This window comes from Mytilus trossulus, chromosome 1 (genome assembly GCF_036588685.1).
Source record: "Mytilus trossulus isolate FHL-02 chromosome 1, PNRI_Mtr1.1.1.hap1, whole genome shotgun sequence".
In the NCBI taxonomy this organism is placed as follows: Eukaryota; Metazoa; Mollusca; class Bivalvia; order Mytilida; family Mytilidae; genus Mytilus; species Mytilus trossulus.
The window spans coordinates 99,665,547-99,690,808 of NC_086373.1; the positions used below are offsets into that span (position 1 = coordinate 99,665,547).

Genomic DNA, 25,262 nt, shown 5'->3' on the forward strand with positions numbered 1-25,262 from the left:
CCACTAGTTACGCGACATATCTTTGCGGTTAACAAATAAATGCAAATAAAGAAAACCGATAGGAAATGAGACTTATTGTAAATCGTAACAACCTAAGCTCTACTATGAAGCAAGCACATTAAGTAACTAGTCGCCAGCTTTAAGCCACACCAATATCGAACCTTTAGCTTTTGGCCTATCCACCTTAGCTAAACAAGCCACATAAGTTGACTAGTATACCGTGCAACTTTAAGTTCACTCATAATTTTTGAACTTGGCGATATTGAAATGTAAACTGCAACATCCCGTAATTCTTAAAACAAATCTTGTTTTAACATGGCGGTCTTTAAGAGAGAGAATTTGAAGTATATTTTTACAAATAGAAATAAAAGGTTTAAACAATGATTGCAATAAATGGTAAGTTTTAAAATGTGAAAATAACATAATATAAGCGATAATTATTGAAAGCAAATAAAGCTCCTACTCAAAATTCGATCTCAGGTAAATACTTGAACAATAATAATGTTGACATGATAATATCGCCATTTCCAATCAACGATACAAAGGGCAAGGGGAAGATTACACTGGGGGTACGTTACCTGTGAAAGCTTGGCCCAAATTTTCTCTGACAAAGTCTGTGAAAATAAGACATGTTGTTAACAAATTTCAATTAGTTTGCTTTCGTATCAAATGACCGATAAATGACGGATAGGCGGTTAAACTATTTAAGGATATACTACGCAACAACATTAAGTCATAACTTGCTCGCATTAAAAGAGTCTGTAAACTATGCACGACTTATAGATATGAGAAGATGTGGTATAAGTGCCAATGAGACAACTCTCCATCCATGTTACAATTTGTAAAAGTAACCCATTATAGGTCAAAGTACGGTCTTCAACACGTAGCTTTGGCTCACACCGAACAGCAAGGTATTAAAAGCCCCCAAACATACTAGTGTAAAACCATTTAAACAGGAAAACCAACTGTCACCGTATGATGTTTCTTGCAAATGTCTTTTTTCTTAACAGTTTCCGTTTCATTTTCCATTTATTGCATCAAAAAATGTGTCCATAAACAATGGATGAAAGTTAACGAAAGGTCAGTCGGAGACAAAACTATACAATAGATATAGGAACTTGAAGATGTGGTGTGAGTGCGAACGAGACAACTCTCCATCCAAATAACAATTTATAAAAGTAAACCATTATAGTTCATTGTACGGTCTTCAACACGAAGCCTTGGCTCACACCGAACAACAAGCTATAAAGGGCCCCAAATTAATATAAGAAGATATTAAAAAAAGTAACTTTATCAAAACAATACAAATGAAAACTTGTTCTACCTTGTATTTTCAACCTATGACCTTGTCACGTGATATGTGCCAAAATCATGAGATTTTCAAGTCAAACCCATTGCACACGTTGTCAGTTGTAAAAAAAATCAGTCAAATGAGGTAATATTTTAAAAAAAACCACAGAACTCCGATGCGTTTATGCAACAAAGGAAATACATCCGTGATATTTATGAAAATGATATTCTCCCTCTGCGTATAATGTATACATTTATATAAGTACGTCTCTTTTGAATAAGAAAGATTTCGGTATAAAAGCTAACAATTATAATGATTTTTCTAATGTTTCTTTTAGCCAATTATCACTCGAAGAAAATGTATTTTGTGTTATTTGTGTTTGTTAATTATCGAGAAGTATTGGAATAAAACCAAGCCGTTGATTCTAAGCATCATGGTTCAGAACAAATGTAAATTTCCTTAGCAACGGTAATGATCATGTAAAATAAATTGTCAAACCTGATACAAGTTAGAAAGAACCGCGAACAAAATCATTCAATACTTGTTCTGTTTTAATCAAATCATCGGCGTTTAAATTAAGAAAATAACAATAATTAAATTGGTCGTAAGTATGGAGCTAGCTGATACTATTGGCTTCATTATATAATCGTTAACGATGAGAAAAAGTAAGGAATAGCGACGTCACATACATGATAAAGAATAAAATCAATAGTATAATGTCTCATCCGTCGTATGGATAGAAAATAGGTATGTTTATCAAGCTCTAATAATTATTTCCTATTTCAGACGGGTGTCTTTACCATACAATGCCCCCTCTATCTAATTACAGAAAACAATTATCTGTTAGACACAAAGTGGAAATCTTTACAACAGCATTATCAAGACAGGTTGTTTCTATAAATAAAAAGAACGGTTAGGTATACGTTAATGAGATAGCAATACAACTGCACAAATGACAAAAGACTTTTAGAGGTCGATGCTTCTCCGTAATAAGCAGGTGTCTATATAAAAAAATATGCCAAACTTTAAATCGTTCAATAATCCTAAAAACCGCATGATTGGAACAATTCAAGCCAAAACTAACAAAGATATCACTACGTTCGCTAACTTGAAATATCTGCAATTTTAGTCAATCACAAAATTATGCAGTTAAAACATCTTCATCAGACAACAGATATGTGATTTACCTTGGAAACTACTATACTGTATCTGTTGAAGCAGTCAATCGATGGAATATTGAAGTCAGTATTGTGATGAAAAATCCTTACTCTCGATACACGTTCTTTACACGTACATTCTTTAGATGGTCATTTAAGAAAATTGTAACAGTAACTTACATCATCAAACAATTTTCCTAAATGACTATCTAAAGATCATGTAAGTGCAACTTAAAAACTAATGCCAAACTTTGATTTAATTTTTTGAGGAGTTCAAAACCAAAAGGACTTATTACATGTATAATGAACAGTTAACAACCTTCTGTTACATGACGTTGGAATTTTCAGTCAAAACGTATTATTTGAATCATGTCAATATATAAAATATCATAAAAATTGGTTTTTTTTTATAAATTCAGTCCATTTTGACTGATATACAACTGAAAGACCCTGTTATACTATAAAGGGTGAGGACTAATAACTTTGTTTAATAACCGTTACAATAGTTCAAAATCTGTCTGATGTTTGACGTACTTTTTGGGGGCTTGTGTAAGATTGCCTTTTGAGGGAACTCGGTCAAAACAAGACCATAGAAAGTTCATCGCATGTCAGATAGTCTCGTACTACAATCTTTGGGCCTTGAACTTTCGGAATGATTCTTATAGTATCTTTTATTAAGCTTGTATTAATGTTTGTGTGTGTTTTGTCACGCCAACTATATCATCTTTATCAAAACAGTAATAAATGTGGAAATATTGCCAAAAATGTAAACAACACGTTATAGGAAAAATGCATCTGAAGCGTTTTTCTAGATTTGCCTTCATCAGGAATGGTCAAAACCGACTACTTAATAGCCAAGAAAGAATAAGAACCGAAACAATCGAAGAGCTGTATAATTGAAGAGGACATACACAATAAATCCATTCAATGTCAACTTTGCATGAGGGAGTTGAAACCTTTATTTCTTTATACTTTCAATTTTTTTAAACGGACAATTAAAAAAAATGATGTAAAATATGTCAGTACCAAAGAACGGACACCGAGATGATGATACCCTCGAGGACCGTGATAGTACACCAGTACAGGCACCACATAAAAATGAAAACAACACATCATACATTCCATAAATTCCAGGCGTCCGAAGCGCTTTTCTGGATTTACCTTCATATTAACATGCTTAATAAGCAGATTGAGATTATAAATGATTTCATTGGTCATTTAGCGTTGTATGTACTATATTGACCTATTTTATTATACAATGTCCCCTAAATGTAGTACATTATTGCAAAAACGCAGGTGGGATTTTTTTAAACTGTCATTATTGCTATATGAACTATGGAATTAAGTGTGGTTACCGGCTAATGATAATAGAGCGAAAATTAGGTTTCACATATTGATCTCAGTCCGAAAATTGTTGTTAAATATATGTACAACCAACGTCTCTGCAGAACAAATTGAACAATCAATTGGTTCATAAAAATTCATATGAAAGGAAATGATACTAGCCATTTGTAAATAGTGTAATGAAAAATCAATCAAATTGCACGATTGTGTTTGTCGTTTGACTGCGTGCGCGGAATAATATGCAATTTGCCATTTTGATTACCAACTGTTATCAACAAAAAATATCTGATTATATGTGCATATTGTATACTCGAGATTGCATATTGCACGTTCGGCAATCGTTCAATTAAAGTACTAGGTTATGTATTAAGACATAGAATAAGACTTGGATTCTTTTCTCTAATTTTGTTTGTAAGCAATGTTTACAAAAATATCGTCTCAATCACCGAGACGTAAAAAAAGAACTCCGTGTGTGGAATTTTTACTTAAACTGTCTTTAACAATCTAGATTGCAAAATATACTTTTATGATAGTTATCAAATTAAAGCTTTTAAATGTTTTATAAAATCAAAGGATTTGTTCTAATCGACATGCTATTTTTGCCGGAAACGGTTCAGAAAGCTTGTGTCCCAATGCTCCGTGTAAGTAATAAATAATGCAGATGTTGAAAACCGAGTCAACCGTGTCCACGGAATGAACGTGTTTACTTATTGGCTTGTGTTAAACCGATCTACTTCGTCTCTGCGTCTGCTTTTTAGATGTTTATTGTATTCTCCATAGATATTTTCTAAGATAAGATGTATCCGTCGATTGGAGACGTGGCACTTACGAGTGTTACTATCTCTTGTTGACGTGGTTAATCTCTATAATCAAAGGATATCCATAAGCTTTGTTGTACGGAGATAAAAGGCACTTTTCATACATGAAAACTCCATATCAATCATAGACAACAATACAATAAGTTGTCATGGAAACGAAGAGTTATATTCAAAGTGATTCAGTTTGAAGTCTTTTTTAAAGCATAATGTCGTTTGCATTTTTAATGCCCTGTAATCAAGCTGTATTTATTTTACTGGATTAATTGATTTTAGCTCAGACCTCAACTTGACTGTTCGATTTTGTTTACGTTATAGAATTCAAATTTCAATATAATTTTATTACTTTATACAAAGTCATCTCAAGGCAAAATACTCAAAACAGATTACAACTAATCACAAAAAAAAAACGAAAGGCAGCAGAATTAATCGGATAGTATTTACTTTGTAGTGGTAATACATGAATAGTCTGTGCTTACTTTATAAACAATTAATGATAAATAAAACAGTGACGGATTCAGTGCATACGTGAGAGTGATCTGTTTGTGTTATATATTTCCCTATACATTTTCATGAGTTATTCCCCATATTTTTAAAAACCGTAGAAGTCTATTTATATACATGTATATTTTTTTTTCTCTGAAAGTATTTTCTCCATCCCATGTATAGCTGTTATAGTATACTGTATTGATGTGAAACAATTATATTCTTCAGCTTCCCTATATATGCTGTTTTTTATTCACCGGTAATTTCCCTTTATGTCAATCTTTCGACTGTAATGTGGCCGCCATTGTGTATAATTTACCAAGAACAAGACACTAATTAGCTTTAAGATGTATAATTATTAATAATAATTATTTTTCTATCATTCTGCTACAGTTTTTTTTTCATAACCTGATAAAAGTAGTTCTTACAGGAAGTCGCATTAATTATAACGACTCCCACTGCGGACAGTACCGCTAGACTGTACGTGGCTAGAAGGTCAGCTATATAATCACGTTCCCATTAGGTTATCAATCGATCGAATAATCATAGCTCTAAACAAAATTGGCATTTTTAATTTGCTTACATGAGCATATTGGTATGACAGAGACACGAGGGAATACCAGATTGTCTTATACAAAAGGATTTATGTGTTATATGCGTCTGCCGAAGCGATGTTGTTCACAGTTGGGAAACCAATCGATGGGCCTCACAGGGACTGGTATGAGAACTGTAATATACTAGTAGCCACGTTGGGCCTAGTATGAGAACTGTAATATACTAGTAGCCACGTTGGGCCTAGTATGAGAAATGTAATATACTAGTAGCCACGTTGGGCCTAGTATGTGAAATGTAATATACTAGTAGCCTCGTTGGGCCTAGTATGAGAAAGGTAGTCTAATAGTAGTCTCACTGGGACTAGTATGTGAAATGTAATATACTAGTAGCCTCGTTGGGCCTTGTATGAGAAAGGTAGTCTAATAGTAGTCTCACTGGGACAAGTATGTGAAATGTAATATACTAGTAGCCTCGTTGGGCCTAGTATGAGAAAGGTAGTCTAATAGTAGTCTCACTGGGACTAGTATGTGAAATGTAATATACTAGTAGCCTCGTTGGACCTAGTATGATAAAGGTAGTGTAATTGTAGTCTCACTGGGCCTAGTATGAGAAAGGTAACATACTAGTAGCATCACTGGGACTCGTATGAGAAATGTAATATACTATAGTAGCATCAATGTGCCTAGTATGAGAAATGTAATATACTAGTAGCCTCGTTGGGCATAGTATGAGAAAGGTAGTGTAATAGTTGTCTCACTGAGCCTAGTATGACACAGGTAACATACTAGTAGCATCACTGGGTTTATTATGAGAAAGTTAACATAGAAGTACTTAGCGTCACTGGGCCGGACCTAGTATGAGAAAGGTAATATATTTGTAGCTTCACTGGCCCTAGAATGGGAAAGGAAATATACGTGTAGCTTCATTAGGCCTAGTACGAGAAAGGTAATATACGTGTAGCTTCACTAGACCTTGTATGAGAAAAGTAATACTAGTATACAAGTATCTTCACTTGGCCTAGTATGGACCTAGTTTGATAAGGTGATATACTTTTAGCATCACTTGGCCTAGTATGAGCAAAGTAATATACTAGTATCTTCACTGGGTCTAGTATGATTAGGTGATATACTAGTAGCCCCATTGGGCCTAGTATAATAAGGTGATATACTAGTACCTTCACTGGGCCTAGTATGATAAGGTGATATACTAGTAGCCCCATTTGACCTAGTATGAGAAAAGTAGCATAGTAGTAGCCTCAATAGGTAATTTCCGTTTTAACTTTATGCTTGATTCGTTAACAACTACCTTAACGAGAGATATTCATTTTGGAGTAAGTGCAATCCTTCAGAGACTGTCATACAATGGCTGTCCAGGTGGTAAGCGTTGGATTCTGACTGATTGTTCGACGCGAAATAAGGACGGCGATAACAAATTAAGGTTACTTTGGAACAGCATAATAGTTTCTGTTGCCTTTATTTATACGGCATGTACGGTGGATACATTTTTCCGAATATCTGTTTAATTATCTCTAGCATGTTTTGTTGTTTGTTTGTTGTTTTAGACAAATTAAAACAAAATATGTATCTGGTGTATCAGTGTGAGTAGTTCATTCTAAGTCTCAACTTTAAACCACGAGAATAGACGTTTTATAAATCGTATGTTTAGGTTGAATTGTTTAATAGATATACAAAAAAAAATGTGGTACCAATGCCAATGAAACAACTCTCCTTCAAATCACTATTTATAAAAGTAAACCACTATACGTCAAAGTACGGCCTTCAACACGGAGCCTTGGCTCACACCGAACAGGAAGCTATAAAGGGTCCCAAAATTACTAGTGTAAAACCATTCAAACTGGAAAACCAACAGACTAATCTATGTAAAAGAAGTGAAACGAGAAACACTTTATGTTTATTTTCAATATTCTAGAGTAAATGTTGATCGTCATGCAATATATTTCACACCAATCCTTACAGTATTTATCTACTGTTAACGGCTAATTAATATTAATTTTTTATTTATAATAAATAATATTAATTTTCCCTGGAACAATATCATTTATTATGTACAAATATGACGAAAACTGGTTAATTACCAGTAATAAATTCAGTCCATTGTCATCCATCGACGTAAGATATGGATTATGTATAATGGATTAACCAATATAAACAGAATAAATTTAATATTATTGACGACTTGTAAATGAACTGACCACATGGCCAAACCAGATCAGATTCCCAGTTGAGTAATTTCACAAAGCTTGTATAGATAACAAGTCACAAGTCACTTGATGGACTTATCATCACCACTTATTTTCAGAGAAACCAACTCAACCTCGAGTCAAGAGTACGAAACTACAGACATATTTTTTTCATCTTTGAGACATATCATTTAAAAGCTAGCTGTATACAGTTTTAGTAATTTTGTATTCTGAGTCGATTCATTTTCGAAAAAAATAATTTTAAACATGTTTGACTATTCGGTTATAGTCAAATTAGACAATAAGGACTAAATATTGTTTCTCTACCGTAAACTATGATTATTGTCAAAACCATCTGCCCATCCTCTGCAGGTACCATTGTTGTAATTTGGAAGCATGGACGAGGTTCACGATAACTTTAAAAAAAATTCCATTCTATTAAAAAGCATATAAAACGGTCATCTTAATACCAGAATCTATGACAAACAAGACAATTTTAATTTTGAAATTATCAATTTTCTTAGAAGCAATATACAAACTTCACATGCACATGGAATATACATTTCTCAACTTGTTCGGTATTCAAGAGCATGCAGCAATTACTCAAACTTTGTTAAACGTCACCAGTGTCTGAGTAGAAAGTTGACGAACTAGGGATAGGTAAAAAACGTCTCGTCCTTTTTTCTAAAAAAAGTTCATCGGAAAGTCCAAGACCTTGTTGATATGTATTTGTATTAACTTCACAAGTAATACACGATAGTCTTGGGTTGTAGATTATGGGTGCTAACGTTGTTTTGGCAGCTTGAGAACGTGTTATACTTATAGTATTCTTTTGGTTTTTCAAAAGTTAAACAGAACATTACTTTTACTTTGATCTGTTCTTTTGGTGGTATCCATTTGACGTGGATCTGTATTTATACATCCCGTAATTGTGTTATTGTTCTATGATTAAATTTGTTATCTTGTCTTTCATTTTCTAATGTGTTTTTATTTTGTGCGTGCGTTTTTGTGTTTCTTTATTGAATGTGATGTAGCCCTGTACCTATACATCCCGTCATTGTGTTATTGTGTCTTTGTAAATGTTTGTTTATATATCTGTATTGTTTTATAGTGATTTAGATGATTACATGTAACGTTGACTGCTGAACCCTTTTTTTTTTACTTAATAGTGTATGTTTGTCTTGTTCACACATCGTTATAAATATAATGGAATTTTATATGACTGTCATACAAGTGAGAGGTTTAGCTATCTATAAAGCCAGATTTAATCCAATTCTACAGAAAAAATGCCTGTACCAAGTCAGGACTATAACCGTTGTTGTCATTTTGTTTGATATGTTTGAGCTTTCAATTTTGCTATTTGATTAGGGAATTTCCGTTTTGAATTTTCCTTAGAGTTCAGTATTTTTGTGTGATTTTCTTTTTACAAAAGTCTCTCAAATCTGTACATTGAGTCTATAGTACTTTTTTGGGGGGTCTTTATATGCTTTGTTTCAACCCGAAAAGCTATGCCATTCTTATCGTATTTTTATATATCGTTTTGTTGCACCACTGTTCCAGTTTAAGGGAGGGTTTGGCGCCAGTAAACATGCATTTCAGTGTTTGTCGTTTCTTGTTGTAGATCATATTCATTTTTTCGTTTATTGTTTTTAATATAAATCAGAACGAAAGTTTCCTCTTTTGAGTTGTTTTTCATTTGTCGTTACGGGATCTTATTTATCTTACTATGCGGTATGGGTTTTGCTCACTATTAAAGACCGTTTGGTTACCTATGTTTGTTACTTTCTATGCCATTTTGTCCCTGGTAGAGAGTTGTCTTATTGGCAATCATACCACTTCTTCTTAGTTTCATATATATGATAGAAATGAACTGTATATAGCAAAAAATGAACAGACCAAATGACACAGACATAAACAGATATGGGTCATTGGACGATCTTCAACAATGAGCAAATCACATAACACATAGTCAGCTATAAAAGGCCCCGAAATCACAAATGTAAAACAACTCAAAGGAGAATAATAAGAGTCTAGTTAATGTGCAAAAATATCAACGAAAGGCAAATACATGTAAGACAACAACAAACGACGACCACAGAAATATAGGCTACTGACTTAGGACAGGCAAAAGTTATTCAAATGTCAGCACCCTTATAAAGCCGAGTATGTCAACCTACACTTTTGAAAAAACCCTAATCTTTTACCATGACTATGAAGCTATTTCATGTTTTTGATGAGAACAATTTGGAAATAATTTTGGACCAGGACATTGCTAATCGATTTTAATATTCCATTATAGTTTAATTTTAAAAGGTTTCGACGGAAGGATCTATAGACAGAGTTGAATAACTATATTTTTCAACGACGACATTTGATCTGTTTTCATTCATGAAATCATCATAATCTGTTCTTTATATCTAAATAAAATTGATCTGTTCGAATTCGATAATATTTCTTAGCAACAATGTATTAATTATTATGCTTATCAAGATTGCACGTGCCGTGGTTGCTATTAACCTTCCATTGGTGTAAGTTTATCTGCGTTCTTTTAATCAGTGATTGTGTTTGTTTATTTATATGTACATTATTATGCCAAACTTAATTAGCACCGACACATCTGCGGGTTCTTGATTACACGAGAATACCTAACTTACAACTGAGATTATGATATTCATCACAAATGGCAAATGAGTATTTTACAATAGATATCGTCAGTATTTTCTTTTTAAGATACGTTTCAACCCGATTACTGACGAAAATTAAGATTGACACAGCATAGAAATATAATACATCTTTTGTGATTTATCATTAGAATATAATTGCTATTTTTTTATTTTTTGGTGTTGATATCAGTGCATATACTGCAGTTAAATGCTGTTATTTTACCATAATAAATTAGTGTGCTTTTACAGAACACAGAAAATGAAAAAGATACAGACGGAACAATCACAATCCATTTGTCGAAACGAACAGGCAGTATAATGGCTGATCGAGACAAAAAGACAAACCATTATGCCGAAAATTAAGCACTGACCAAAACAAATTCAACAGGTTTTAACTTCAAAGAACAACTTGAAAATGTCACGATTGAAAGTTTGTAGAAATTAATGACACCATAGTTTGTATGCAAATTTAAACGAGCAAGTAACAAACCTAACACAAGGCTAATGATTTTCTATGGTGTTGAAAACTATATTATAGTTGATGTAATTATGATAATAAGCATTTTATATAAGATAATGGGATGAAATTACATTTTTTCTACTTGAACAAAGAGCATTGAGGTAATTAGAAACAATTTGGCCAAAATAATTTTCTGTAATCATCAAGTTTGTCTCTTGCTTGTATGTCGCTATGCTTTTATTGATACAAAAGACATTTCTGCTAGTCAAACATTAAATAGTGACTAGGAGAAAAACCAAAAACATTATAACAAATTTTTATCTGACAAAGATTACGTAAGATGGTACCTAACACTACAGGGAGATAACTCTGTAAAATCAGCAGAACGTTTTAATGACGTTGTGTTCATAAGGGAATATTAAGCTTCTCAATGATCAAAATAAGTGTTTGTCAAACTGCTATATACCCATGTAATTTTTCTGATAAAACGGTTGGTTCAAATTTTTTGAAATTTTTATATTTTTGTCAAAGGGTCAAAGTAAATACTTTGTCAAAATTTTAAGAAAATTAAACGAGCCAAATTAATTTTAGTTCAAGTGTTAGGTACCACCTTAATATATGGGATTTCCAAGATAGCATATGCTGATATATGAAAAAGAAGATGTGGTATGATTGCCAATGAGACAACTCTCCAACAGAGACCAAATGACACAGAAATTAAAGGCTATAGATCACTGTATGGTCTTCTGTTTGACGTAACCATGCCAAGTGACTTCGGTATGTGAAATGGGAAAATTTTGAAAACAGAAGCAATTCTAATACTCTCAATTATTATTTATATATTGTATCAAATACACAACAAAGTATCAGTCAAAATATGACCGGTCTTTTCTAATCTACCTTCTGGACGTTAAATTATAATTAACATCGAAAATAAGATTGCTCTTAGAACATAAAAACAAATTACAAACACATCACCAATGCATTGAACTGACAGGAACCAAACCGGCAAGTTAATCATCTCAGTCTTAAATTATGCTACTTTGTGTGTATTTCTTGTGTGAATATTTCATTATTGACAACATCTTTGATGATTAAACAAAAAGAAGTATGCCACAGCCGCCCACACCAAAACTTGGCAGAAATCTACAGTTTTATAGATAACGACAGATTATGGTAAAAACAGATGTACTACTTCTTATCGTAATACAATTATCTTTGATCAGCATAAATTAAAGACAATAAATGAATAATAACGATAATGGTAGTCATCTTTGGAAGAGGGCTATTATTCTATAATGCACAGACATGACATCCCTAGAGATGCCTGAATTCAAAAACTGGTTGCCAGAATATTATACATAATGGATGTATTTGTACTTGTAATTAACAAGAAAATCTAAGATAAAAACGTCATTTATTATGTATTACATCATCTGTCATGTAGTGTGTGAAGCCATCTACCAAACACGAGATACGCTACATACTCCACGGTGCTGAGTCATATCTACAGCTATGAAATTATTGTTCTTGGCTGTGATTTTTTTATTCAGTATAATCAAAATAATACACCACTTAAGAATGGTTGACTGATGACAGATGTAAAATCATACAACATGTTGTGCAAGTGATGAAAACTATGATGAATGCAATTACAGAAAATGTGTGGAATGAAAATAAAAAGTGTAGACGATATTTAGAATACAAAAACTGTAAAATAAGAAATAAACATTATAGGTACTTACACGTGCAGCCATAGAAGTTGTAGGTTTTTCCAAAAGATCCCATATTTTTGACCTCCATGCAGAACACTTTCCACTTCCAAAGTCTTCCTCATCTCTTTGTCTTAAACTCTCAGCTTCCTTTCTAATTTCCTCGTAAACATGTTCTTTCCTTTGATAATATTTATGTTGACAACAAGATTCTAAGTACAGTTCATCTATTCCCCAATATTCTAAATCCTCACTGAAAGACAACACGCACATTTCTTCCACAAGATGTAACTTTCCTGTTCTATAAAAATTTAAAATAGAAGCAAACGACCTTGGATGTCGATCAAAGAAATATTCATTATGAACTATTGAATAATCATCGCAGATTTCCATCAAACTTTCATGTGTATTACACAATTTCAATTTTCCAAGTCTTGTGTGAGGCATTCTATCCAATGTTCTCCATAACACTTCATGTTTAACACCACCGACATTTAACACAACACGTTTGGAAATTTCCTTACTCCTTATTATAGCATTAGGGTCCGGGGGTCCACTCTCTATATACGGATAATATGCTCCCGTACCAGCTTCTCCTGTCACCCCCATATCCACAGCTATCTGCATCGATGTGATAGAGCTATTCGGTGGTAATGCAGACGTTGATAATGAATTTGGATTAGGTATTATTTTCACTTCTGGTTTTGATGTATCCCGCTGCCGTCGGTATTTGTTTGTGTTTACAGAACAACCCTGTGGCTCAAATGCAATAGAATCTCTTTTGCATTTAGAATCGTAGTGTATCGAGGCGCTTCTTGATGATAGATTGCTTGTTCCGTCTGATTCACGCCCTTGTCCTGAGCTGGAAAATAATCACGTCTTTGTTAATTATTTTTACATCGTTATTCCCAGAAATAATCAAGTATTAACTATAATGTACATTGCATGCAAAGAAATCAAATATACACCATGTTATTGACCGATTGCACGCATAATCAGATCCAACATAAAATGCACACTGGGACAGCATCATATATTCCATCTCTATACCACTGGAAACACAAATTAAATGCACGTTCTATACAGAACCTGCTTGTAAATGGATTATTTTGCCACTCCGTTCAATGTTAACTAATACAGATAAACTAAATAGATTACCGCATAACAAACCACTGATAGTAAGTAATAAAAATCAAACATTGATTTCCCTTCAACAGAAAATGGAGGGATTTAAAGAAGTCGCAAAGCAGATAATTTACAGTTCCGTAAGAAACGGAGTTGATATGTTCAGTACATATTTGGTTTATATTTTTCAGTTATTGTAAAATAAAGTAATCAATATATTTTTACTGCTTTAATGATCCATTTACAAATATAAGGCAAAATGCAATCATAAGTGTTATAGGCTTAATAATCAGAATTATAATTCACATACAGTTGATGAAAAACTGATACATTTTCAAAGCCAAAACACATTTTCGTTTTAATAATACATGTTTATGTATACTTAATTTCAGATATTGAACAGTTTAACAAAAGGAGATATAGATTTGTAAAACTCTTGCATCTTGTAAAGAAATTTGCTTTCTAGGCTTTCTAGAAAAAGATATACGGATATGTTAATTTCGTCAATAAATAAATATACATATTTGATATTGTATATGATATGTGTGTAAGTATATAAGACAAATTATGTACTTCTTTAATTTACCATTATCATTTGATGACCACCAAGACGATATGTCGTAATTAACTGATGTGGCTTCCTCTTAAACTAGAGATAATTTAGTTATTGTTTATGACTGGATGAAACGACTTATATTAAGGGTTCAGATTTTTGTCTATGACGTACACTTTCTCAGCAAAAGTGTATATATAGTAGTCATCTTGCTCACATCATACGTTGGTTGTGAGGATGATAAAAAAAAATGTACATCATTTCAACGAAATTGAGCCATTTCTCGTTATGCAAACAACTATCAATCAATCTGTTATCGAAATTGAACAACTTGGTTTAATGTAAACAACAATCCATCATTCAGTAAATTGACACTACATTGCATTGATACTGTATTATACTGATTTCCGGACACATGTTGGTGTAATCTTACACCAAATACACTCTCAACTGGTAATTCGAAAAATCAAAATACTATGTTTCAATAAGGTTGGGCAACATAACCAAGTGAACGTTCATAACAAGGGAGGCAATAAAACTTCTGATCTAACTTGAAGAACATTTCAACATAGTTCCCGTTTATGGGAAGGGGGCAATTAAACGTTTAAACATGATCTAAGAACGTTGCAACGTTAATCACGTGCTAGGTAAGAGAAACAGTTAAACGATTTCATCTGATTTAAGTACATTGTAAAATATCTTCCTTTCACGATAAGAGACAATTAAACGATTACTTCTGATCTAAGTACATTGCAAAATATCTTCCTTTCACGATAAGAGACAATTAAACGATTTCTTCTGATCTAAGTACATTGCAAAATATCTGCCTTTCACGATAAGAGACAATCAAACGATTACTTCTGATCTAAGTACATTGCAAAATATCTTCCTTTCACGATAAGAGACAATCAAACTATTACTTCTGATCTAAGTGCATTGCAAAATATCTTCCTTTCACGATAAGAGACAATCAAACGATTACCTCAAGCCTTGAAGGCATAAAACTTTGCTCAGTGCTCGGAGCACAAAAATCATGCTCGAAACATGAAATCCAGCAATTTGATTGGTTGATTTTCGAGTCCGAGTACAAAAATCATGCTCGAAAGTTTTATGCCCGTGAGGCCTGATCTAATGACGTTGCAACATAACATTTGATTAAACGATTACTTCTTATCTATGACGCTGCAAAGAACGTACTCCCTCAGACAAATATATTTAAGGGATGACTGTAATATTGTTTTCTCTATGAAAAAATAATTTATTTTTGGAATTAACTCGTCTTCTGATTGGTTGACGTTGTTTTGTTTATCAGCTCATAGACATAATTTAGTCATGTGACCGTGACGTCATCAGCGTTTTTTCATGCTTTTCTCCGGTTTAAAAGTAAGTGGTACATACTGAATAACCCGTGTGGCAAGTTATTTAAAAATGTGCACCACGTTTCTGAGCATTTTCAAATAGACAAAAACAAAATTATTTTAAATTGATTTAAAAGGTGTAAATCATCAAAACTAGTTGATCAATCAGAAGACGTTTTTACGTCCAAAATTAAATTATTTTAAAGGCACCAGGTTTAAAAAATAAGTTCCATTAACGTCTGCTTACCGTCTACGTTTCTCTATCTCGCTAAAAGTCTTTCACTTCTATTTGATCTTGAATTAGTTTCGTATTTTAGTTTTACAATATTTTTTCCTTAAAAGGACGAATGGATCATACACAAGTTTTTCTCCCAATGCAATAATAATAAATATACACTCAAATAAAAATGTTTTGTTTCGTAGCCGTTTTGAAACATTATATATCGTTGTTCAAGCAGCGTATACCTAAATGTACAATTCATAACACCAATGTCGTTTAATTATGTTTATTTTGTTATAAAACAATACTTGAAACCTTAACCTGAATATCATATTGCTAAAACAAGTTTTAAAGGGCAATACAAAATATTTTATATCATTCAAAGGGTGAAAAAAATCTGACCTACTATTTTTTTTTCCACAAACGTTTTTTTCCGTAATATTCTGGACTATATGAACTGCGACTGCACGATTTAGATAGTATAGTATTAAACTTAGTATAAATACTAAATAAAGCAAAGAGATAATTTCATTAAGAACTCCTTTTCAGTACCTGAATGTGATCTTCTATTCAATTGTTAGTTGTAATTTAGTTAGAGTTTAATTAAACAAAGCGAGCCTAATAAGGATAATACCGGAATAATTAATTTCAGATACCTGCCGAGTCCAGTAAAAGCCGTTACTCCGCGAACTGAAATTCAATATCGGCACAGTGTGATGATGTTATTACTTATAATTGTAATACACACGATTTATCGATTGTATCAACAAGGAAAACCGAGAATTAAACTATTTAAAGGAAAATCAATTTCATATGATATTTATTGTAAATAGAAATGTATCCGCTAACTTGTATTTGCTAATTTCTGCAAAATAAGGATGGCATAAATCAGAAAATTTAATCGTAGATTACAGTACAGGTCAATGGATTTATCGACTTTTTACACTACTGGTTGATATGGTTGTAACGAATAGCTTCCTTGCTATGGGAAGATGGATTGAAAAAAGTGGCAAAACGAATACTAAACGACAGTTGTGAATATTCATAAAGATCGTATGTCGAACTTTCTAGTAGCTCCTATTCTCAATGAACAATGTCTAAGATGATTTCTCCAGGGACTATTTGTTTAAAATAATGTCAGATTTGACTTTGAGAAATATTACTATAGGGCCTAGATTCTAATCATAACGAAATGAAATCCATTTCGTTAAAGAACTTGTGTATCATTAGGGAACTGCTATAACTTTTCCCTCAAACGCGCCATTCTTATTGGCAGATATGGAATAAGAAAAAAATACCGCCAATTCTTCTGAAAAACAACAATGTGAAATTTTTTTACAGTATCTTGTTTCATTAGATAAGTTTCAATATGTAGTATTTCAGAATTTGAGTAAATAGAAAATTGGAAAAAAACAAAAACATGTTCTTTGACATTTGTTGCTAATGTTTTCCAGAAAGTAGATTTCATTAAACAAAATTACTATTTTTTCAAAACGGTACTGCCGATAAAATAAAACAGCGTTCCTTTCCTAAAACGTTGAACGTCTTTAGCAGTACATTGAATCAAGCAATTTTCAAAAGACTTTCATGCATTTCGTTTACTAGATATTTGGTTACAGTATTTATTTTTAAACCAGAAGACTCGCCTTTTTCAAAAATAATTCTATAAATAATTGAATATAATCCCTGAAATGAGATAACATCGCCAATACTTGTCTAAGTAATAGCTATTGATCGGGGATTGGTCGGATTTCGTCCGCAACTGATTAATTTCATTTTATCATATTAATATATGCATATTCATAATAAAATGTTCTACAAATTACAAGTATAAAGAAAATTCAATCAATAATACAAATTAAGTGATTCACGTATATTCTTCAAGATTTTTTTTTAACAATAAACAACTTTATAATGTTATTCCATAAGAAACCATCGCAATAATTTGTGCTATTGAAAACACTAATTAATTTTAGCAAAATTTCTTCCTGTAGATCACCAATTAAAGGAAATGGCCACTCGATACATTTCGGAAGCAATTGAAATGGCCACTCGATACTTTTCGGAAGCATTCAAAAATTAAATATATAGCTTCGCTGCTTTTAAAACTGATCAATAATGTGGTCAAATTTAAAAACGAAACTGAATAAACAAATTACGACATAATATGGACCAAATGATTATCATTTAAAACTAACACTCAGTTTTGTATATAAACAATGTGCTCTGACATCGTATGGACCAAATGATTAACCTTTAAAGCTAACACTCAGTTTTGTATATAAACAATGGGCTCTATGTCCCGAATTTAGGTTGGCCACTGATTTGAATTGAGAAAATGAAATATTTTAATTTTAGAACGTTCTAATAGCATTGAATTACACTCTGGTAATTTTTTTGAAGCTCGCGCAACCAACATCTTCTTTTTTATAAAGTTTGGAAGCAAATGCTCTTGTATGTGAGTTTAATGAGTTACTCTCATTAGGTAGTCTATTTGGGTTATTTCATTCAGTGATTTAGTAAACCTTTACATCAATTAACCGGATTCTCCTCTACTATTTTAAGATTTGATGCCGCATTAATGAAACTATATTATAGACCTACCCCTCGTTGGCAACCGCACATGTTCCTACATGTAACATTTAGTTGTGGAATTGGACCACTTATATCATTATGTCCTCTTCAAGTTCCCTTGATCACAAAAGTCTACACTTATTCTTCCTGTTCAAGAAATGTTAAGTTTATGTCAAAATCAATACAATGATCAAATCTGGCCGATGATCATCCACTGTAAATAAACTCCAGACAATTCTTTAGAAAATGTCTTTTTCTTTGACTTCGAGATGACATATTGTAAAGAAGATGTCAAATGAAGATGACGTTACTTGGTTTACAGAACCACTCAATTGTTTACACAAGTAAAAAGTAATCTTATTAAGGAACCGTTTTAATCCATCAAACAGAACTAGAGCCTTTTAACGGTGAATCGTGTCATTATATGTTCCTTCTCTCATAGATAATATCACAAATCCTAGTTTCCTATACGATTCCATAGTCATGGTAATACATTAAGTCATGTGATTCTGCCATTGTTGAAACAGCAAACAACGAGTCCTTATGCTCATTGATAAACATGGTATTTAGTTAATCCCACCAGACACCAAGTTGAAAATCTGTTTTATCACAAAAGCAACTACTGTTTGCTTAGAAAATTGTCAACATATTGATTCAGGCGACAGGCTCGTATCAACAGTAATTTGTTTGCAGATAGCAGCACATGTACCTTAGTCTCGTGCGAGTAACACGGTAGTTCACCAGGTGCCAAACACAGCAAGAATAAACGACACTATTGCTGATTTCTTTTTATGGAAATGTTGATCCGCAGCATGGTCATCCTTTTAACTTGTCTTCTGCTTCGTATTGATTTTGAAAGAGCTGTCGTCTGCTAGCGTATACATATAATTATTGTCAACTATTGTGACACGAACTATTTACATACGTAGATGATGATAGCTCGTTTATTATTTATAAATCGTTATTAGAAATGTATGAAGTCAGGAAGCTGCATAACTATAAGCCCATACTGATTGTATCAATTATTCCGAGCGATTGCATCGCGATATTTTACACACTGATGGCCGCCATTAGCCGTTTTCGATCCACTTACAAATTTGTTTCAATTCTGTTACACCTGACTTTGAATGGCGATGGTGTTGGATCGATATAAAACATTTCTTATATATGTATTTGATTGGCAAATATAAAATCTTAAAGATTTGCTGCTCAGAAAAATGTAGTTACAAGAAGTAAGTGTGCTGTAATGATGGTAAACATGATGTCATTATGTGTTGCTGTTAACGGTGAGTAAAATGAGTAGCGTTAGTGACATCTTTGTAAAAAGTAAAATCACAAAAAAACTGAACTCAGAGAAAAATCAATTTTGGAAGTCCATAATCACATGGCAAAATCAAATAACAAAACACATCAAAAACGGATGGACAAGAACTGTCATATTCCTGACTTGGTACAAGCATTTCCAAATGTAGAAAATGGTGGATTAAACCTGGTTTTATAGCGCTTACCCTCTCACTTTGTCTCATCAAATTCGTTATGCGTTATCTAAACCGACACAATAAATAAAATAGTCAAAATATGGGTACAGCAGTCATCATCATGTAACAATTTAAAAGGGTTAATTTATAAACAGAACACAAAAACATCTATCTACATACAAGCACATTCATTGTTTCGCGTGTCTGACGTCAGAAAATGTTAATACGTCACATATGTTTGTCGTTCAATGTACGTTACAAACAATTTTAAAATTATCACATAGGCAATGTTAGCATACAGGGTTACAAAATCAAAAGTATGTAAGCATAAATTTCAGAAATAGACCGAGATTTGAAATAGTCCAAAAGTTATATAGAATTTATAAGAATCCACAAATAGTTAATTCCACTATGCGATTGAATGATTTTGACGTTTGTGGTTCAACGTATTTTGTAATTCATAATAGAAATATATCATAATGACATAAAATAGAACAATATCATACTGCTGGGATCTTTTGAAGTACAGAATTACGTTATAAGAACCAGAGAAATACAAAAAGTCGTATATACAAAACACACTAGCAACAAATGAAAGACAATACAAACACATTGACGGGATGTTTAAGTACCGAGCCACGCCAAATGGATATCACATAAAAAACAATCCAACAGTATAAGTACATTGTAATATTAATGATAGAACAAAGACAAATGAAAGAACAATAAACACGTTGTTAAGATAATAAACAACATCAGAACGCAGAATCTATACATTAAGACTATCGTGTATTATTTGTGAAGTTGATACGGAATATTTATCAACAAGGTCTTGGTACCTTCCGATGAACTTTTTTTTAGAAAAAGCACAAGACGTTCTTAGACATGCCCCCTGGTTAATCAACTTTCTACACAGACACTGATGATGGTTTACAAAGTCTGAGTAGGAGCTGCAAACTCTTGAATATTGAATAAGTTGGGAAATAAATATCCCATATGCAGGTGAAGTTGGTATATTGCTACTAAGGTGGGGGAAATTTATTATTTCAAAATTAAAATCGTCTCGTTTGTCAAAGGTTCTTGTACTGAGATGACTGTGTATGTCAAATTCGAGGTATAAGTCTAAAAAATGATGCAGAGGAAGCCGTGTCTGTTATTTCTTTAATTTCTAGTTCTGGGGGATATAGTAATGGAACCCAATCAGAAAAGTTCGGATTGTTTATGGAAAGAACATCATCAATATATCTGAAAGTGCAATTGAATAATCTGGCCTCTTTGATCCTCTTGTTTTTGCAAGTGTCTGGAGGAACTCCGATTCATATTTAGCGATCCTAAATATCTCACGGATTTTAAGATATTCAATGCTATAAAGGATAAGCTAGAGTAATGAAATAAAATACCCTTAGTTTGATATTTTTAAACAAACTTTAAGTACATGTAGTCATTTGGCATAATCAAATATATGGGTTCTTTTACCAGATTATACACAAGCTATTATTTATTGTAACAATGTATAAAAATGAAAACTAACAAGCCAAAGGTACAGCCACTAACTTAAGAAAAGAAGGTGTTCTAGTGAGCATAAATGAACCCTGTCTGCAGCAACAGTGAGATCATGATTTTGTTTAGTGGTCAAAACATTCCATCTCAATAAGTTCAAAATCTTCAAAATTTTAATTAATTTATTAAGTATTAAAAATTTATAGTTGAAACTTTCCTCAGTTTCAGTTTAAAACCCATATTTGTTTTCTCTTTGTCGATTTGTGATTTCTGAACAGCGGTGCAGTAATGTTTCCTTTATTTATTGACAAAGTTCTGGTTCAATGCAATCAAGTGTATATGAATTGAGAACTAGCTTTATAACATATGTGCAATTAGGAGATTTCAATTTTGCACCTATGATCCTCCTGAGATTTTGGTGAGGTTCAAGTTGCATTGTCACGGAATAAAAGTTCCTTCATAATATAAGTTCCAAATGGAAAAACTATTCTGGAATATTTTTTCCACAGGAATAAATATTACAGTAAATGTTCCTAACGGAATAAATAGTATAGAATATTTGTTCCGACAGGTACAGGTATTATGACATTGTATTCAGTTTTAAATTAAATTATTATGTTGTGTATTGTAATCTATTGGTTGTCTTTTGAATTTTTTGTATTTGTTTTCTTGCCTTGATATTGTCAGTTTGATGTCAACTTAAGAGGTTCAAAATTCTATTTGTATTTTTCCGTCTCTTGTTAGTTAAAACAAAAGCATTGACCTCTTCACCAAATTTATAATATGAATAATAACATATATATTCCTTAGGGACGTTATAACTGATCTTTATACTTATTCTTTTTAATTTTGCATATGCACAATAATTTAAAAAGAAGTCTTTATGACATGTTGATAATGAAAATCAAATCTCATCCAAGTTTAACAACTAAGTAACATCTTCATTTAGGATTTGCATAGTAAAATGTCATTCAAATACAATTCTGGCTGTCAATAGCAATTTTGTTGGCCACCATCTCGTTATAATTTTATAAAATAGAGATGCAACACTTAAACTATCAATTAAAAAAAACTTATCTGTTCTGCTTTCATTGCCAATTAATCGCCAAACTGTCTGTTTTTGACTGATAAGCATTTCATATATCATTGATACAACAAAAAATGAACAAACAATCCATGTTCATAATGTTAGCATAGCCATTTCAACAGGGCAACTTTGATTGAGTTTCTTTATTTACAAAATAAATGTAATCACTACGTATTTATCATCTGTTCTGCGCGTAAAATGAGAAATATGACTAGTTACGCATTGAAAAACACTGCTCATCCCAGCGGGGTCCTGTGTTAAAACCGGTTTTTGGTTCGGTTAAATTTCATTTTTCTAGATCATGCGTTTTGTGGACGCTTTTATGTCAGGTCGATCATTCACTTTCAGACATGTTGTTGTCTGTGCTTCTTGGAGTTGGAGGACACATAAAGGTCATGAATATTAAAACTGTTCTTCTTGTTTTAACCTTTTGGGTTTTGATTTAATACTTAAACACGATAATGTGATTTAATAAGAGAAATTTAGATAACCAAGGCTTTTTTATACTGTGTAGATGGAATTCCCGGGTTTTATTTGGGTGATGATATTTTTACTCTTAATGAGATTCCAATTATCCTTACTTTGCAGTTATAATATTTTGGAAATAATTGCATAATTTTTATTAAGGAATCTATGCCATTTATGCAAAGCTCTGATTTCATGTCCGGATTTTTATATTCTTTAAATCTTTTTCATCACTGAAGAGATATCAATGTAAAAGAAGGACAAAAAACAAACTAAAAAATTCAAAAAAATCGGTTTACAAAAAATCAAAATCAAAATCTCAAACACATCCAATGAATGGAAAACAACTGTCAAATTCCTAAATTGGTACATGCATTTCCTTATGAAGAACATTTAAAACTTTTCAAATGTGAATGTCTAAGATTTGTTGATTTTTATATAAAAAAGAATAGGAGAAAATACTATAAATTGACAAAAAATGACAAGTAAAAAAACCCAACCTGACAACCTCATGGTCAAAAAGACAAGCAGTCATAAAACACTAACTAGAAAACCGAAAATTTGGTAACTCAAACACAACCAAAAACCGTGAACGTTGATGAGCTCTACAGGTGTACATTGTGTTTAAACCCATAATTCTCTTAAAATACATTAAATATCTTTTGACAGTTCTCTCAAAGGTCGTTTTAGGAGGAGTTGCAGATATAAAGTTCAGATGGACGAAATCAATTGTAAAAGATGTGTCTGATTTTAACGCTATTTTCTATTTTTACGATTCTTGCATTAAGGACATCCAATAGCAGGGTTTTTGGAAAGGAAATTACAAATGATTATTATACTTCAGAACGTACAAATAATATCGCCGAATAAATAACCATTAAAAAGTCACAGATTATTGAAGCATTATAATTTTCAGTATATTTATTTCCTTTACCCAGTGTTACAAGTTTTACGAGTTTTGAACAGCGGTATACTACTGTTGCCTTTATTTAGAAAAACTCCGAGGAAAATTCAAAACGGAAATTCCCTTATTAAAAGACAAATCAAAAGCTCAAACACAGCGAACGAAAAAACAACTGTTATAGTCCTGACTGGAACGACAATAATTCACTTCTATCTTCCTATCCCAAAAGGTGAAAGTTTTTTAGCTGAAAAATGAAGAAGCATTAATGCAGTCAACAACTTCACGGAATTACACATTATGAGTATTATTCCCACATTATTTGTTCAACATTATCAACTTTCCATTCTTGAGAAGTAACGCACGGTAGACGAAGCAATCGTTGCTGATAATACTAAATTCCTCAAGTGTTTTCCTTACTAGGAAAAAAAACTTAATTAGAATACTACCATTGCAAGGTTATAACGATGACCGACTTTACAAAATCTCTTCACTCTACAATGAAATTTCTGATCACAGTTTGTTTTTAATTCTCCTAAACTCGACCTAATTCTAAACTGTTGAAGATAAATGATGTTCATTCTTGTCAGTCTTACATTTTTGTATGTTTTGTCATATTGCTTGATTTGAAATTTGCTACTAGTATTAAATTTGACATCGTTGAAACGGGGTAACAGTGGTTGCAGCATAGCATATTATGCTCACTATCCTGACGCGTCTGGTTTCTCACTGTTTGGAGATCAAACTATTCCAATTGTTTTTGTTTATTTCTTGACTGTTTTATGAATAGGTTTATGCGATATTCATTGAAAATCACTATATGCTCTTTGAATCAAGTGTCATAAAACACTCTTTGTATGGTACTACAAATGTCAATTTATTCACATTGCTTACGATTCTGAAGTATTGATCTTATGAAGTCACCCGTTCCAGCCACTCTATTTAGCAACGTAGTTATTTGCTGTTACTTCTTAGACACATTGATTTCCGTCAGCTGACCAATGACTACTGTTTTATTATTTAATTACGTTTAGGTATACTTGATTACTACAATATCTCTATGCTATACTGATGAACACAAAATACATTTCTACCTATTGATTGACCAGTGAACTCCATTATTTCTGTCTATTTAGATATGATTATTTGATAAACGGAAGTGTAAGGCGACACCAGATGGTTCTTTTTGTCCTCTGTTATGGAGAAATGACGATTAAACCTGACATATCATCGATAAAACTATCTTTTTCCCAATAGCTATAGATGTTTTAAAAAAACTTCATTCATGAATTAGTTTGTAGGTACTTAGTCATTATTG

General features: G+C 32.3%; 1 protein-coding gene across 4 annotated transcripts in view; it reads right to left on the reverse strand.

Moving 5' to 3' along the window:
* Positions 1 to 25,262, reverse strand: part of LOC134693509 (potassium voltage-gated channel subfamily B member 2-like) — a 116,238-nt gene that overhangs the window by 21,703 nt on the left and 69,273 nt on the right. For 2 of the 4 annotated variants that reach the window (XM_063554349.1, XM_063554369.1), the window contains exons 3-4: positions 12,717 to 13,545; positions 579 to 614 (exon numbers count right to left, since the gene is read on the reverse strand). In XM_063554349.1, the coding sequence (XP_063410419.1) occupies positions 579 to 614; positions 12,717 to 13,545 (865 nt within the window). Of the gene's footprint in view, positions 1 to 578; positions 615 to 12,716; positions 13,546 to 18,543; positions 18,846 to 25,262 lie in introns of those variants that run through there. The other 2 variants (XM_063554362.1, XM_063554355.1) reach the window with 2 other exon arrangements.